This window comes from Macaca thibetana, chromosome 18 (assembly GCF_024542745.1).
Source record: "Macaca thibetana thibetana isolate TM-01 chromosome 18, ASM2454274v1, whole genome shotgun sequence".
NCBI classification, from domain to species: domain Eukaryota; kingdom Metazoa; phylum Chordata; class Mammalia; order Primates; family Cercopithecidae; genus Macaca; species Macaca thibetana.
This window is the reverse complement of record NC_065595.1, coordinates 57,290,916-57,305,739: the sequence shown is the minus strand read 5'-3', so window position 1 is coordinate 57,305,739 and position 14,824 is coordinate 57,290,916. Positions and strand designations below refer to the sequence as shown.

The window sequence follows — 14,824 nt, the reverse complement described above, 5'->3', positions numbered from 1 at the left end:
GAACAGAAATATTTAGAGTTAGTCATTATTTTTTTAAACTTTCTTGGTGGGTTCAGAAACAAGTGACCATTTTGTGTAAATTCATTTATGTTGGAACAATGAGAACATATGGACACAGGGAGGGGAACATCACACACCGGGGCCTGTCGGGGTGTGGGGGTAGGGGAGGGATAACATTAGGAGAAATACCTAATGTAGATGATGGGTGGATGGGTGCAGCAAACTACCATGGCACGTGTATACCTATGTAACAAACCTGCACGTTCTGCACATGTACCCCAGAACTGAAAGTATAATAATAAAAAAAAGAAAAAAAAGTTCATTTATTTTGACTCCTACAAAGGCAAGGAATAGGGTTTTTGTTGTTGTTGTTGTAGTTGTTTTTGAGACAGTCTCGCTCTGTTGCCCAGGCTGGAGTGCAGTGGTATAATTTTGGCTTACTGCAACCTCCACCTACCAGCTTCAAGCAATTCTCCTACCTCAGCCTCCCGAGTAGCTGGGACTATAGGCATACAATACCACATCAGGCTAATGTTTTTGTATTTTTAGTAGAGATAGGGTTTCACCATGTTGGCCAGGTTGGTCTTGAACTCCTGACCTCAGGTGATCTGCTTACCTCGGCCTCCCAAAGTGCTGGGATTATAGGCGTGAGCCACTGCGCCTGACCAGGAATAGGGTTTTAATACAATTTTTCATCTGGCCTGAAAAATATACTTCAGTGTTCAATGATGTGAAATCTCTGAGATATCAGGGAATGAAAGGGATTAAAAGCTTTAGGAAATACAAATATAAATATGTATATGTGTATGTATACATATACTGTTTATTTTTTTGCCCAGGGAAGACATCTGTCAGTGCTCATAAACCCTGTTTCCTCTGATGACAAGTCAGTACCAGCTTAACCTAATGACTGGCAAAAAAAGGACATGCAGAATTCAATGCAACACACATCCTGACAAGTTTATAAGGACCACGAGAAGTTTAGAGGCAGGAAATGAATAGTAACATCAACCACAGAAAGTAACATCACTCACTCCAGAGTTTAAAATGCTGGTACACAGGTGAGGGTAGGCCTTAGGCAAGCCAGCATGACAGCAAAGGACGGACGGACCCAGAGGAGACTCCAAGGATGTAAAATCACGAACGAAACAAAACATACAACCAAGACTCACCATAAAAATGATAACTGTGTGAGGTAATGCATTTGTTAGCTAGATTTAACCATTCCCAAAGCATTGTGTTGTGCATGATAAATGCATACTATTTTGTCTGTCAATTTAAAAATAAAAATGAGAAAGGCCAGGTGCAGTGGCTCATGTCTGTAATCTCAATACTTTGGGAGGCCGAGGTGGGAGGACTGCTTGAGCCCAGAAGTTTCAGACCAGCCTGGGCAACACAGTGAGATCCCCATCCCTAAAACAATAAAAATAGAAAAAATGAGCCGGGTGTGGTGGTGCACACCAGCTACTCTGGATGCTGAGGCAGGAGGATGGCTTGAGTCTAGGAGATCAAGGCTGTAGTGAGCTGTGATCGTACCACTGCGCTTCAGCCTAGGCAACAGAGGCCCTGTCTTTAAAAAATAATAATAAATAAAAATTTTAAAATTTTAAAAATGAAAAAAAAAAAAAAGACAACCAAACCCCTTAGGCCCACTACCTCGCACCGAAAGCAGTCTTTGGGAGACAGCATGTGGCATCCAGAGGTGTGAAGCTCAGTCGAGGTGAGTGGAGCCAGCCTGTGAAATCCTGTACTTCCTGTTTCTGCAGAACCAGCTTCCAAATGGGAAGACGTAACAGACCGCTCCTCTGCAGCGACCTGCAGACCCCCAGAAAGGGCACTCCTTGAAGCAGCAGGGCCTTGGCCTCATCAGCCACCACCACATTCACGTGGGTGAGGGCAATGACGCTGCCCACTGTCCTTGCGTTCCTCTTTCCGACACATTCAACAGGGAGCTATGAGACCAGGAGTGATGGTCTCCCGCAGCAGCTGGTGAGTCTCCTTCTCTTGACCGTCTTGTTCAGGAGCCCTTCCGCTCTGAGAAAACCAGCAAGGCCTCTCCAAGTGCACCAAGCAGGACGCTGCAAACAGCAGCAGAAGGTCAGCTCTCCACTCCCCCGGGACCCCTGAGCCGCCTGGCGCCCACATACACAGGGCAAGGGGTGCCTCCCCTCATTCTGCGACTGTGACTCATCACCAGCCCGGACTGCCATGCTTCCAGGTCAAGCCCAGGAATCGCTCCAATCACTCGGGGCAGACCTCGGGTACACATGGGAGGTGAGAAGGCTGGGAGGCGGGCTCGATACCTTCCCTCGGGGAAGTAGGTGAAGCATCCCACACATCCCGACTTGGTGAGGGTGAGCACTTGGGTTAGTGCTCTGTGGCAGAAACACAGACTTCCGGCAGGAGCGATCCCATAGACGCCTCTGGTGCTGTTGGCAAATTGGGCTGAGGCATACGAAATCACACAGGTATCCATATTCTTAAAATTAAGGTGACAATCTCAGAATCTTTTCATTTCATGTAAACTACAGAACATTTAAAGGTGAAAATACAAGTGGGGAATCATCATTTTCCCACCAGCACAGAAAGACACATGGCCAGTGATCTGAAAATGAAAAAGCAGTGGGAGAACTGGAGACAGTGAGGGAAGAAGAGCTGAATATTTTAACATCCCTCAAATGTAATACAGCCAAAGTCCTCTCCACTTTCTATTTTGAACCTTGCCACAGACAGTCTATCTGAATTCTGTCAGTCTTCTGGGGCCTGTGCTGGGCCATCATCAAGGGGCTATGGTGGTAGGTGTCTGATGGGGAGAGCCCTTTTTCAGAGGTGCCAACAGCCCTTTTGGTCAGACCCTTTCCTTCCCTTCCTCTCTCATCTGCCTACCCAGCACCCCAATCCTTCATACGCTCACTCGCAACACACACCCAGGCCATGGTGCCTTTGTATCTTGAATGTTTGTTGTGCTGAGTGTATGACACACACATAGGCTGTCCATGCTACATACCTGGTGGAAAATGTTCCTTTGGTGGGTGACCCTGACATACAGGTAACTCACACCATTTTCCACTTTAGTACAGGAATGAATTGACTATGAGTGGGAATATAAAAACAATATGCTTTAGGCGCCGGGCGCGGTGGCTCATGCCTGTAATCCCAGCACTTTGGGAGGCCGACGTGGGCAGATCACAAGGGCAGGAGATCGAGACCATCCTGGCTAACAAGATGAAATTCCATCTCTACTAAAAATACAAAAAATTAGCCGGGCGTGGTGGCAGGAGCCTGTAGTCCCAGCTGCTCAGGAGGCTGAGGCAGGAGAATGGCGTGAACCCGGGAGGTGGAGCTTGCAGTGAGCCGAGATTGTGCCACTGCACTCCAGCCTGGGCGACAGAGCAAGACTCCGTCTCAAAAAAAAAAAAAAAAACCAAAAAACCAATATGCTTTAGAATCAGGCCAATTCAAGCTCTGACGCAGGCGTTTGTTAGTCAGCTGATCTTGCCTATGTTTTCAGCCTTAGTCTCTCCATCTGTACCATGGGAGTTGATCGCATCTAATAGTCTCTGTGAGGCTTAGAAATAATGTATCAGAAGCAACCCACCCCTGTGTTTAGCCTATGATGGACAGTCACTAACATAGGATTATTAATATTTTCTAGCCGACTGCCCTCTGAGAGTAGCAATCCCCTCCTCTGTGGTCCTCCCGGTGGGCCACCCAACTTCTGCCTGAAGACTAGTGAGGGGCACGTCCTGTTGAGCAAGGCAAGCCTGTCCCACGGATGAGTGGCTCTGGTCAACTAGATTCACATGCATCTCCATGGGCATGTCACTTGTGGAAGCCACTGGGGTTGGCAGGGACTGCCTGAGACATGTTCCTTCCCCATGCTGACCCAGGCAGCCCTTCATCACACTAACTCTACAGCAGAAATTTCTTACAACCTCGCCTGCGAGGCCAAGGCTGTTCTCCGGAGCTAGAGAACAAACGTACTCTTTCATCAGCTTGGAGACTAGGAGAATCCCCCAAACACTGTGATCTCTTCTCTCTGGTGATTAAAGGCTTCTGGGGGAAGGCAGCAGGAGACACTGGCCAGTGAGGTGGGGGGGCTTGGAGAATGTCCCCCACCTGGTTCACAATGGGGATGGAGGAGAGGGAGCCGAGGGAGATCGATGCCTAGTACCTTACTCCAAGTTGGGATGTACTTTCCTCTTTCATACAGAAATAAGACTACGATAGTGATACGTTGATCAATCCTACTTAACTCACAATAATGTAGCTAGAACGAATGTCCATGTTATGAACCAAATGACTATCTGTGGACATCCCTAGATCTGTAATCATCATTGTCAGCACTGTCTCTGTGACAAATTGTGACCCAAGTTCCCAACGACCTGATTTGGGAACGAGGCCCCTTTGTGAAGCTGGGAGCCTGCTTGTGCCTTGTCCAGCTCAGGACCCCAGATGCTGAAGGGTTCTATCACCTCTCCTCTTGGAAAAGACATGACTGTGAAGGGGAGGCGTTCTTTTTGCACACAGGCTCACCTCCAAAGACCTGGCTTTCCCTTTTAAGTGACTGCCGTTCCCCTTGTAGCCCTTCAAGAGCATGTATGTCACCCTGCCAAGTTCCCGGGCAATGTAGAGTCACCGCGACCGGATGCAAGGGCTGCACAGAGCTTTGGGTTTGGGAGGGTTTTATTTCTGCAAATGTAACCAGGAGCTCGGACATTCTATACACTTTCCGCTAATCCTCCTTAATCACCAGGGAGAAAACCAGGGTAGCGGCTGGCCCCTTGCCACTTTTACTCCCATAGCCTTAGAACAATGCTGGAGTGTAATAACCTTGCATTCTGTCCCTTGGCCTGAACTATTTCATGAAACACCAAAGCAGCTTAGTAAATACTAAAAATGAAAGCAAACCTTGGTTCAGTTTACTGTTAGGAGAGCCAGCGAGGTAAGCTTTGATGTTGTTTTCTAAGCAGCAGGAAGGGCTGACATGTGTCCAGGAATCTTAACAGCATTACAACTATTTAAGTCAGAGCTTGACGGAACTGTTTGCAAATCTTGTAATCCCCATCATTCCTGAAATGAACAAACTTCATGTAACCAAGACATAAACATCAGACTGCAGGGCACACATGGCCAGAAATATCCATCACTAGCTTCTCTTCCAGAGGTTTATTTTCAGCGCTTCTCCAGCCCTTCTCTTCCTCCTATGAGGGACCCAGGGCTCCATCTAAATTTTACATTTATTGTTATGGCTATTCAGTTAATTCCTGTTGAGCCAGTAGACAGAGGATGGAGGCTGCTTCCTTTACCTGGCTGCAGGCCCCGCACCTAATGCAGCACTCAATAAATACTGATTCAACGAATAGTGAAACTGTTAATATTTGATCCCCTTTCTCCCATCTGGGAGAAGTCCCAAACTATTTGGTCTAAAAACAGTTTGGTCCTAAACTATTTTTTCCTTTTTCTCTCTTCCTCACCACAATGTTTCTGCCCCAAGCTCCATTCCTCGGGGCCCTGCCGAGTGAGGTCATAATCTATTAAATTATGATAAAATTTGAGAGGTAATGAGCAACGTTATTGAGAAGACCCTTCTTACATAGAATTTTAAAGAGAAGGTTTCAAATTTTTAATTCAAATGGAAAACTCATAAATTTCAGACACTGTGATCCTGAAGGCATTTTGGTGTGATGGGGGACGTTTTCTTTGCCCCTAAATTCATTCTTCCTATACATAGGTTTGGGCAGCCTCCATGAAGTTCCTTACAATTAAAGGGATAAGAAATCTTTACTCAAAGATTATATACGATCATTTTCTAAAGACTCTCGGCATTGGTGAGGTCTGTGCTAGGCTCAAGTTCAAGTGATCCTCATGGCTGATAAACAGCGATCAATGGCAAGTTCAGTGAATGATGTGCAAAGGGGCAAATGTGATCATGGACTCCTTAGAACAAGGAAGTTGCCTTTTGGTTATTCTTTTCTTTCCTTGTTCCTAAACTACTCCAAAGAGAAGGGTGACTCTCCCCATCTACAAAACGGGATTCAGAGAGGAGGCACCATAATGAATTCCACTTGACAGGGATGCTGCTCTCAGGTCAGAAGCTTTCTCTTTGGTATGCTTCAAATCTCCTTTGCTGAATTTTGAAATAGAGGGAATTAATATTACATAAAACTGTTAATTAAAAATGAACAATTAAATAGAAATCTGGATATTTAAATTACTGGACTTGAAACAGATTGTTTTTATAATAATTGGCTGGATGAGAGCAGTTGTTTTTAATTAACTTTAAAAATTGGCCAACATTGGGTACTTAGGTTGATAATTGTTCTTGGATACAATATTTTCAAGGCTGGCCACTCAGTGTTGATTCAGCAGGTATTCAACACCAGGCCTAGAGACGCAAAGGTGAATGAAACGTACCCTTTCTCCTAGAGCTGCTCACAGCCGGGTGGGAGAGATGGCGCCAGCCACCTGTCACTCAGTGCAGCCAGTGCCTACGGAGCCAGACACAGACACAGGGGGTGGGAGGAGCAGCTGAGGACCTGACACTTGAGCTGATCCAAAGCTCTCATTCGATGAGCAAGCTCCTTAAGATCTTGCTGAAATTTCAAAAGGCATTTTCTCCACCAGCCCCCATGAACTTCAGACCAGTGATTCTCAACTGGGGTGGGACTCCTGGCAATGTCTGGGGACGTTTTTCACTGTTACAACTGAGGGGGTGCTACTGGCATCTAGCGAGTGGGGTTCAGGTTTGCTGCTAGACATCCTACAAGGCACAGAACAACCCCTCAAAACAAGGAATTATCGGTCTCAAATATTAATAGTGCTTTGGGTGAGAAGTCCTACTTCAGACGGCCTACTTTGGGCAGCTAAGCTGTTGTCCATCCAAGGAGGAGGATAATGTCATATATATTTGAACACTTATCCCCTACACGGTGATCCCCCTAGAGTCAGGGAATGTGCCTTGCTTACTTCTGTAGCCTCAGAGCCCAGCCCAGCCCTTTGGTGGAATGCATGAATATACAAATATATGGATGCAAGGATACTGGCTGGAGCAGGGTCCTCCAGTCTCAGCCAGTCTAGGGTGGTGGAAGCCATGGTGGATTGGAGAGCACACGCCTACGTGAGGAGGAGGCAGCCTCTACTCATTCCAGAAACTGCTGCTGTGTGCAAATGCAGGCCCAACATTAACAGCTGCTCCACATTTTCAAAAGAATCTGGAAATCTGGATTTGTATGAGGAAATCACCCGATTTCAAAATGGTGATGACTAACTTAAAATTTGAAAAGCAAATGACAAGAAATAGTAACTATACCAGCATACCCAATAGGTCCAAACAAAATAGGCCTGCAGCCTCTGCCCTTTGTGACTTCTGATCAGTTTAAAGTCCCATGCCACAGGGATCAGCCGCCACCCCTGCCTGGGCTCTGAGAGCTGGTCACCCAGCCACGCTTGAACATGCCTAGTATATGGACGAGGCAGACCAGCTCTGTGCAAAACACAGAGCTGAAGCACCGTGCACTCTTCTGGTGGTTCACTTTGTGGTTGGAAAATTCTTTCAGGCTGAAAACACACCATCTTTAACCTCAGGAGTCCTCAAAAATCAGGAAATTCCAAAGTCAAGGTTCCTTTTGCAATAATCACACATTCTGTTTCCTTGATTTGGGTACACACAGCCTGTCTTTCCATTTTTCTCAGGACATACCATAAAGTTCACAGGATGTGAAACAGCCCAGAGACAGCCTCTTACAGACGCCTGCTTCCTTACTATTCCGACTCAGCTTTTCCTCACACTGGAGAGCTGTCTTACTCTTAGCTCTCATGTTCAGTTCAATACCTGGGTTTCTTTGGCTCATTTTGAAATTCTGTACAAAATGTGGTCAATGCAGGCTTATTTGTAAGAGAGAAAGATATTGTCAAGAATTTAGGGGTTGGGCGCAGTGGCTCACGCCTGTCATCCCAGCGCTTTGGGAGGCTGAGGCGGGTGGATCACTTGAGGCCAGGAGTTCAAGACCAGCCTGGCCAACATGGCAAAACCTGGTCTCTCCTAAAAATACAAAAATTAGTCGGGCATGGTGGTGCGTGCCTGTAATCCCAGCTACTTGGGAAGCTGAGGCATGAGAATTGCTTGAACCCAGGGAGGTGGAGGTTATAGTGAGCTGAGATTGCACCACTGCACTCCAGCCTGGGAGACAGAGCAAAACTATCTCCAGAAAAAAAAAAAAAAGAATTTAGGCTAGGCTAGGAGTGGTGGCTCCCTCCTGTAATCTCAGCACTTTGGGAGGCTGAGGCTGGAGGATTGCTTGAGGCCAGGAGTTTGAGATCAGCCTGGGCAACATAGAGAGACCCTGTGTCTAAAAATACTAATACTAATACTAATAATACTACTAATAATAAAATAAAGAATTTAGACAAACACTATGAAAGCTAAGGATGCAGAAATTTGGGGAAAAGTCTCAAGAATTTATATATATATATAAATATATATATTTATATATCATATATAATTATATATAATTTATATAATAAAATATAATTAATAAAATATATAATTCTTATTATATAATATATATTATATATAAAACAACAATTATATATCAATGACATTTTATATATCTATCAATTATATATTATATATAAAATACATATATTCTCTTTATAGAAAGAGAGAGAGGGAGAGAGAGACGCATGTATGCATATACGTATCTCAGGGGTTTCTTCTCTGGGCAGCTGGATTTTGGGATGTCAGTCTGCCTACCATTTGTGTCACCCCTCCTCAGAAGGACAGGTGCAGAGGAAGAGTGGGGAGACAGATTAGCTTCCTGCTTCAGAGCCCCAGTTCTGGTTACAAATCACTGAGTCTCCACTGGCTGCCCTGTCTTCCCAGGTGAGAGGCGCCCAGAACTCTTCCATCCCCCAACTCTCAGCCCAGTGAAGCCTCTTCCTCTGCATGAGGCCCAGTTCACACCAGCTCCAGGGGCACCCTTGCAAACACTCCTGGCCTCTCTCCCTCCTTCAGTCTTCCTATTCGCTGGGCATTAACACAGTTACTATCTGATCCATCCCATGAATTAGCTTTCAGATTTACCCTTCCCTTGATAACCCCTTAAGTGTTGGATATCTTATATTTCTTATGGTTTCCACATACTTTGCATACAGCAGTTACTCAATAAAAATGTTTAACTGATTGATATTATGGAGTTATACCTATGGTATAAGAAACCTATGACAATGAGATTTTCCTCCCTAAAAATGTCTACTGGACATTCTTAGCTTGCAGGTCAGTCCCTGAATAGGAATTAGGACTGTCTTGTGCTGGGTGACACTCTGTTTCCTCTGCTGTCAAATCATCTACATACTTTTTATGGAGGATCACAGTGGTGGGACGAGGAACATGTAAGCCAGTTTCCCTTACAGCTCATGAGCTTCCACCTGTACATTATCTGCACTGCTGTAAATCCTTGGTGTTTTTCAATTCAGTTCTAGCAGGTTACGGGGCATTGTACACACAGAGACCTGGGTTTGAAATCTGGTCCAATTGCCTAGTAGCTATAAAATCTTGGGAAAATAAGTATCTCTGGACCTCAGCTTCTTCATCTTTAAAATAGGGATAACTCGGAAGATTGTCGTAAAAGTAAATGAGATAATATTAATGTAACAAATGTCTGAGGCACAGTAGTTGCCCAATAAATGGTTAGTTATTATTATTAAAAAGAAGAGGAAGACACAGCAGGAGGAGGAAGAGGAAGGTGTAGGAACATTTTCTAATTTTTCTTTTCCTTCCATTTGTCTTCCTGGGGCAGGAAATGCCCCCACTGGCACTCCTGAGAAAGGTTAGAAATTCCATTTTCTGAGTGCAGTGAGCAAAACCATTCATTTCTGTCCATCTAGGATGACTCAGATATGGACCTGCCCTCAGGCAGGGCAATGAGCATCTATAGACACTGCAGAGGCAGTGATTTTTGACTTTTATCCAAGAATGGTTCCTGGCACATATGAGGCACTTGATAAATGTCTGTTTACTGAAGGAACCCCTTGCAGCCCAAGGCCACACAAGATGCAAGTTAACCTCTTACACTCCCCATCATGGTATTCCACAGGGCCACTGGTCCTGCCCCTCACATTTATCCCATATGAATCTCCTGCTGATGTTCACAAATAACACTGTTGTTTCTGTGGCTATGTCAGCATCCAAGGCCATTTTATCCACAGAAGAATCCTGGGAGATGGGAGGCTGTCCTGGGCACACCTGGGTACCAGTGCTGACCCCCACCAGGCAGCATGGTGGTCCTTGAGTTAAGCAAGTGACAACTCAGCAGGTCCAACTTGCAAACAAATGCAAAAAAAAAAAAAAAAGAAGAAGGAAGGGGAAAGATTAGCTATTAGGACTACTCCGATTGCAGGCACGGGAAAAATACTTACTTTCTTCTTATTTGTTTTTTGAGATGGAATTTCGTTCTTGTTGTCCAGGCTGGAGTGCAGTGGCACGATCTCAGCTCACTGCAACCTCCGCCTCCCGGGTTCAAGTGATTCTCCTGCCTCAGCCTCCCAAGTAGCTGGGATTACAGGCACGTGCCACCACACCTGCCTAATTTTGTATTTTTAGTAGAGACAGGGTTTCTCCATGTTGGTCAGGCTGGTCTCGAACTTCTGACCTCAGGTGATCTGCCTGCCTCGGCCTCCCAAAATGCTGGGATTACAGGTGTAAGCCACCGCGCCCGGCCAAAATACTTATTTTCTAGAGTCAGGCTTTATTTGAGCAAAGCTAAGCAATACTATGCTTTTTCTTTCCTGATAATACTGGTAAAGAAATGTAAAAACCTATTCCAAAATTTGCCTGCACTTCAATTTTATAGTGCTATTCCGTGGGGGAAAAAATCTGCCAAGTCATATATAGGAACTAGAATGGAAATAAGCACGATTTTAAAGTGGTCCTAGGCATATTTTCCTTTTTAAAACAAAGGACAGAAGACCAGTGAGCAGCAACAACAAATGTGAATTTCTCTACATAATGTGCAGCATCCAGGATTGAGGCCAGGCTATCCCTGGTCACAGGGAAGGAAACAAAACGTTGTCACCAGCCCAAGGAATAGACTATTTATGTGTGATGTGTGTGAGGGCTGCTCGGTGTGGTTTCATTTCAGAAACACTGTTGTGGCTGGGCCCCCAGATCTAACACCTCCTACGGTGAACAAAGTCCACCTCCGTTGGGTTACACATCCATGGCCAAATGTAGCACTGTTCTCACCCTTCAACCAAACCGTGGTGACGTCTGGCAAGAGGAGTTTGAGGGAGTGAAGGATGAGCGACTTTCACTTTTTACTTGACATATTTCTGTATTGTTTTAAATGTCTTATAAATAGCATGCATTACTCTATTGCTTAAAAATACATACATATATATTCCCCAAATTAAAGCATGCCTATTCATCAGCAATGAGCTGTTTTAACCGTTTAAACTCTCCATTACCTTCTCCCTCACCTTCACCTTCCCTGCAGACCACAACCCAAACCCTTGGTAACAATCACCTACTGGTTTGAATATTAGTAATCAGAATAGATAGCATTCTTAACTCTCCAATGGGCAGGTCTTGTGCAGAAAGTTCAGGGTGAAACCCACCTGATCGCTTCATTCTTGTCCTCATGTGGTCATAACCAACTGGCCCTTGAATGAGAGGCGCATGGTCCTAATAAGTTCAGAAGGCCTGTTTCCCGTCTCAGATGGAGAGCTCCGAGGCCTGAGCGGAGGGCGAGCCCGGGGCACTGGTCACAGCTAGGTCCTCTCCGACAGTAGTACTTTCTCTGTGCATCCCTGTGTTACTCATGGCCCAAACCTCCCTTGTGAGTCACGGGCTCTGAGGGCTATGGGGCAGGGCAGTGTGGCCTTTTCTGGGAGGTGTGTCCTGAAGCTACCATCGCAACGGCCACACCTACCTCCTGGGATTCTGAGTCCCCGCTGTGTCTCCCCACGGCCATGCGCCTGCCTCAGTCATTCTTCTGAAGAGCCTGCATTTCCCCATCTGCCCTACTCAGTCATCCTTCTGAAGAGCCTGCCTGTCCCAGTCTGCCCTGCTGAACACCACCCCACACCCAGCCGTCTCCTGCAAACCCCCAGGGTCCTGCGCACTGCTTCTGGGAGGGAGGCAGATCCTAATGGGCAGAAAGGAATGAATCTGGTCACAACAGTCAGAACTGTCAGGGAGGAAATTAGCAAGGCGACAGGAAAAAGCTAGCAGGGCTTGCACAGGGTGTGGCCAGGGAAGCCTCTCCAAAGTCACCTCGATTTGAAGACCTGGGGGATGAGCAGTAGTGGCCAACTGAAAGCAGGGAGGAAGGTATCCGGGACGAAGTGACAGGCCCAGAAGCCCTGAGGAGACACATGCCGCCGTGGCCAAGGCACAGAAAGGCTCTCCCTCCCCGGACCTCCAGGCAGATTTGGCAAACAACCTATTCCTGTATCTCCGCTCTGTGGTCCAACAGGCACCTCAGACTTCACACATTCAAACCAATGCCTGATACACCTCCACCACCACCTTGCCAAACCTTGCTCTTCACACAGCATTCTCGATCTCAGTGAAAGGCAACCTCATTCTTTCAATTGCTCCGACCCCAAACCTAGAAGTCATCCTAGACTCCTCTCTCTCAAATCCTAGTGCCTCAGGTATCCTACCACGTCTCCCCACCTCCACTGCTATCAGCCAGTTCTCAGCCATCATCATCTTGCATCTAGATCACGGCCAGAGCCCCTGGTCTTCTTGCTTCCTCCCCACCCCTTGGCACTGCTGTCCCCCAACATCCCCATGGCTCACTCCCTCACTTTCTTCTGGTCTCTGCTCAGATATCTTAGTGAGGCGTGCTGTCTTTATGCAAATGGGTAGTGCATTCTAAACAGGATCATTTGGAGCTTGTCTGAGAGAAAGTTAATGGAAAAATCAAAGAAAAAGAAAGACACAGCACATGCTCTCTCTCTCTCTCTCTCTCTCTGTGTGTGTGTGTGTGTGTGTGTGTGTATACAGTTGCCCCTCAGTCCCCACAGGGGATCTGTTCCAGGACTTCCATGGATTGTCAAGTCTCTTATATAAAATGGTGTTGTGTTTGCCTACAACCCATGGACATCCTCCTGTATACTTTAAATCATCTCTAGATTACTTGTAATACCTAATACAATGTAAATGCTATGTAAATAGTTGTTATACTGTACTGTTTAGTAAATAATGACAAGCAAAAAAGTCTGTACGTGTTCAGTACAGATGCAACCATTGCAGGCCTAAACTACATTGTTGACCCACGGTTGAATCTGAGGATCTGGAACCTGTTCATGCAAAGGGCTGACTGTGTGTGTGTGTGTGTGTGTGGAGTTGTTTACTAAACATTACATATTGTTATACATATTATATTATACATATTATGCATATACATACATATACATATACACACACACAGTGGTTGACCAGCAGCAGCTGTTCTGGGGTGGATGAGTGAGGGCGATGTTCTGTTTCTTGCCCTGGATGCTGGTTATGGTATACAGAATGGTTGGTTTGTACAAACCCATCAAGTAGTATATTTATGATATATGCACTCTTCTGAATTTGCATTTACAGGTTAATAAAAGTTTTGTTTTTTTTTTAAGTAAAGCTTCACTAATATGAGATTTACATTTGGATGGAGACAAACAGCCAACGCACACTCCCTTTCGGCAACATTTGAGAGCAAAATTTAGCATCCTGATGAAACTCAGTAACTAACTGGCACTTTCTCTCTCTATGCAAAAGACTTACCATCCCGTGGTTGCACTGGTCAGGATCGCCTCAAACAGCAATATTGATAAGCCAGCCGTGATTATCTGTAGAAATAATTTCAACAAAAGGTCATTACACCAGCAGGGCTCTGGTAAACTCCAATGTCATTTTTTTCACAAGCTTAGTTCATTTGAGTTCGGATTCCTGCCATCAGGTACTTCTTTCCACTTCGCATGTCCTCTTCCCCCACACGCTTCCTAGTCAGCCCCCTGTACTTAGCGGCGCCTCTGAGCCAAGCATTTGGTGTAGAAAAGGCTAAGTCTTAGTCTGTTTTGGAGGTGAGAATGTTCAAAGAAGCATTTAACTTCCAAATTCTTCAAAAGGGAGGCGCACAGCCAAGGCCGCCCTCATCTCTCTCCAGGGAAGGGGTATATTAAGATAACTCATTTCCATTTTGTCTCAGCAAAGCAGAAATCATCTCCAAGGTCAGATGTGCTCATTAACCTGTTCTCAGATCCTCCAGATAAAAGCTTATCTGTCGCCCAGCCTTTGTCCAATGCACCATCTCTCTGTCCTCTCCTAATGCTCCCATCTTTCTGATCCATGACACACATTCTAAGAAACCAGGTGCATCCTGGGGAATGGAGTGATTAAATCATTAATTAATTATTTGCAAATATCTAGAAGCCAGAGGAGAGGGAAGAGGTTACCTTCACATCTCTCAAGGCTGGAAATTCCAGAAAAGTGTCTCAGGAATGGCAGCCATAGGACTTAGACCCCAGAAGTGCCTCGAACCCCTCAGCACCAAGAGTGTGTGTGAACCAGTGGCCCAGCTCTGTCCACATTTGGAATGTCTACTTAAGGAAGGATGTTTCTGGCTTCCAATATTCTGCATCCTGCAGGTCAAAACAGCTTCCACGGGGAAGGTAAGCTTAAGAATCTGCTTTCTTGCAGTGAGAAGTGGGATGTAGGCCTCGTTGGGAGAGGTTCAGTTGATCTGCAGGTACTCAGAAACGTCAGCTACCATCTCCCTCAGGGGGATTTCATGTGCTGTCTTGGAGGCCTCTTTGGGTCTCCAAGCTGGGAGCA

The 14,824-nt window shown here is 45.7% G+C and overlaps 1 protein-coding gene across 6 annotated transcripts in view; it reads right to left on the bottom strand.

Moving 5' to 3' along the window:
- Window positions 1-14,824, bottom strand: part of TMEM241 (transmembrane protein 241) — a 163,726-nt gene that overhangs the window by 25,273 nt on the left and 123,629 nt on the right. For 2 of the 6 annotated variants that reach the window (XM_050767989.1, XM_050767993.1), the window contains 2 exons: window positions 13,775-13,839; window positions 70-2,078 (listed from right to left, as the gene is read on the bottom strand). In XM_050767989.1, the coding sequence (XP_050623946.1) occupies window positions 2,018-2,078; window positions 13,775-13,839 (126 nt within the window). In that variant the 3' untranslated portion in view covers window positions 70-2,017. The other 4 variants (XM_050767991.1, XM_050767992.1, XR_007721298.1 and 1 more) reach the window with 3 other exon arrangements.